Below are 3,174 nucleotides of genomic sequence, written 5' to 3'. Positions count from 1 at the left end.
ATATATATATATATATATATATATATATATATATATATATATATATATATATATATATATATATATATATATATATATATATATTTAAAGTCTTAATTAGGAAAAAATGTAAAGTTTCAGAGTTTCATAATTTTGACTTCCAGTTGCATGACTATGACATGCACTGTCCAAGTCGTCTTTTTTTTTTTAAGTGAGAATTATGACAAAATGCATCTCATTGATTTGAGAATTTCATGGCAGCAACCAGAAGTCAAAATGATAACCTTGACCATCAACGTCATGACTGAGTTTTGGCTAACTCTAACACTCCGCGTTTCATTCGTTTTACTTTCCTGCGGTTTACCGTATTAACGCCCCTTGATTACATCCTGAAATGTTTTTCCCTGATCTCGTTTTTTTTTTTCTACACTCATCTCCTCCTTGTTGATACCCATCGCGGCTGTCACTCACTCGTCTGGGGAGGAAGGAAGTGCCAGGTGATAAGGAGGGGAATTGGAAGAGCAGGAGGGGTGCGGGGGGGGTGATGAAGAGCGTTATTATGGAAAAAGGAAAAGGGCCATGGGAAAGGCCTACTCCTCAGGGGCATCGAGGCACTTTGAGCTCCCTCTGTGAAATAGTGCTTCCTCTATGGGATGTAATGGAATGTAAGGAAAGGCAGCTCACATCAAAGAGAGTGATGGCAGCTCAGGAAATTGAAGGCCGGTATGCAAATTTACACACAGGATCGACGGGGATTGCATGAGTCAGTGGATACGGAGGGTGAATGTTCAAAGTGCGCGCGCGTCCATTCATCTCCCCCCCGCCCCCTGGGGTTGCGTTCGGCTCACCTTGCGGAAGGCCGTCCCACACCTCCAGCCAGTCGTACTTGCAGTCGCCCTCGCCCACCATGAGGGGGTCGTTCTCCAGGTCGAACGTGAGGAAGGTCAGGGTGATGTCCATGTGGGGCGGGGCCATGATCATGTATGAGCACTCCAGATTGTGCGGGTATTTATCCGGGAAGCCCGGGGACTCGATCATGCCGGACGGGCTGGTGAAGTTGCGGAAGCAGAATTCCGACCCTAAGCAGATAAAGAGGATATAAGGATATTTTAATAAAAAAAAAATAAAAAAAAAAGGAGGAAGAAAACGGGCACATTAGGAGAGAGCAGAGGCACAAGCAATCGATCACGGCGTGGTATCTCATCTAACTTGCAGACTAGCGTCTCAGAGAGTCGTTCGTCACTGACAGCCAGCTGGGATATACAGCAGCTGCGGTGGTTTATGATTACAAATAGATGAGAAAATGCACAGTGAGAAAATGCTAAAGAGGCAGATGCATTGAGCGATATGAGCAGTGCAGCATCATTTATTGTCACCCTTGGTAAATATGCATTTCAAGCCTTAAAACAATTGGATATTTTATTGTAGAGGCAAAATTTCACAGTGAATTTTTTTTTGAAAAACCCAATGTGTAATTTAGGCATATTTAAAAAATAAGCATTTTAAGAAAAAATTCAAGAAATAAAGCAGAATTATTGCCACGATCCTTTTAAATGGATTTTAGGATCTTCTCAAGTGTGATACATGAGACACATGACAACTTGTTGTGAGGAAGATGGTTAAGGAGGTAGAAAAATCTAAAAAAAAAAAAAAGCATCTTTGGGTGCACAATGTTTCCAAAACAACCACTTAATGCTAAATTCAATCTAGTTGTTTGGGAATAATTCCAAACAAATGTTTCTTTCCCACCATCCCAAACATAAACGTGGAGTTTTGCTGAAATCTGCAGAGAATTTTAAATGTTAAGACAAATATTTCATCCCAGGACCCTGGGAACTTTGTTAGAGTGTACTGTATTATGCATTATACGGAAATCAAAGGATATGCCGAGTCATTTTAAGGCCAAATCAACACAGAAACGGTTCAACAGACACAAAATCAGCCTACTTCCATAGTCCTGCCTATATGTCTGACTGAAAGCAGCCGTAAATTCAAGACGCGCTCAAGATTCAGTCATGTTTTATCCCTTAGGTATGACCTGAAACAAGCACCCTCTAATGACGCTCTTAAATGCAGGGCTAAAGAGCCCGTCTGACCCCTGCTCTTCCTCACACACTGAAAACAAATGAACCCTGAACTCTTCCCTCCTTGTAGTCCCTCTAGTCTCCTCCTGGATGCAGCTTCCCCTTTCAAAAAGCGCACGCTCGTACACCACAAAACTGGTGTAATGGTTCTAAGTGGGCCCTCTGCGGCTGCTCCTCATTAGCCATGCAGATTTATGCGCCCGGGGCGGCTCACCTTGAGCGGCAGCAGCTGTGTGACTCAGATCATCTACCCATCAGCCACTGCTCCGCGGCCCACTGGGGAGCCCGAGTCACGGCCGAGCGTTTGTGGACCAGCACCTCAATGAGGGTCTGAGAGAGCAGCAAGCTGACAGAGAGCTTTGNCAAACCCTCTTACACGTACTATCAAACCCTCTCACATTCGCTATCAAACCCTCTTACACGTACTATCAAACTCTCTCACATTCGCTATCACACCTACAAACTCTCTTACACGTACTATCAAACCCTCTCACATTCGCTATCAAACCCTCTTACACGTACTATCAAACCCTCTCACATTTGCTATCAAACCCTCTCACATTCGCTATCAAACCCTCTTACACATACTATCAAACCATCTCGCATTCGTTATCAAACCCTCTCACATTCGCTATCAAACCAGGCCCCATAGGCCAAAACATACAAACTCTCTTACACGTACTATCAAACCCTCTCACATTTGCTATCAAACCCTCTTACACGTACTATCAAACCCTCTTACACATACTATCAAACCCTCTCACATTCGCTATCAAACCCTCTCACATTCGCTATCAAACCCTCTTACATGTACTATCAAACTCTCTCACATTCGCTATCAAACCTACAAACTCTCTTACACGTACTATCAAACCCTCTCACACTCGCTATCAAACCCTCTCACACGTACTATCAAACCCTCTCACACTCGCTATCAAACCCTCTCACATTCACTATCAAACCCTCTCACATTCGCTATCAAACCTTCTCACATTCGCTATCAAGCCCTCTCACATTCACCGTCAATTTCTGCGAGAGAGTTTGACTGTGAATGTGAGAGAGTTTGATTGCAACGGAAGTTAACTTAAAATTTCAGTTTCTGATTGGACCT

General features: G+C 43.3%; 1 protein-coding gene across 1 annotated transcript in view; it reads right to left on the bottom strand.

Annotated features, from left to right (window-relative positions):
- nrp2a (neuropilin 2a) overlaps positions 1–2,393 on the bottom strand; it is a gene marked incomplete at its 5' end in the record, with an annotated part of 46,249 nt that extends 43,856 nt beyond the window's left edge. Inside the window, 2 exons of the mRNA XM_015038141.1 lie at positions 828–1,070; positions 2,315–2,393. Coding sequence (XP_014893627.1) covers positions 828–1,070; positions 2,315–2,393 — 322 coding nt within the window. The remainder of the gene's footprint in view (positions 1–827; positions 1,071–2,314) is intronic.
- Between the last annotated feature and the right edge of the window lie 781 nt (positions 2,394–3,174).

This window comes from Poecilia latipinna, unplaced genomic scaffold (assembly GCF_001443285.1).
Source record: "Poecilia latipinna isolate Pla-1442-1.1 unplaced genomic scaffold, P_latipinna-1.0 Scaffold432, whole genome shotgun sequence".
Taxonomy (NCBI): Eukaryota; Metazoa; Chordata; class Actinopteri; order Cyprinodontiformes; family Poeciliidae; genus Poecilia; species Poecilia latipinna.
Note: the sequence above shows the minus strand (reverse complement) of the source record. Positions and strands in the feature narration are given on the sequence as shown.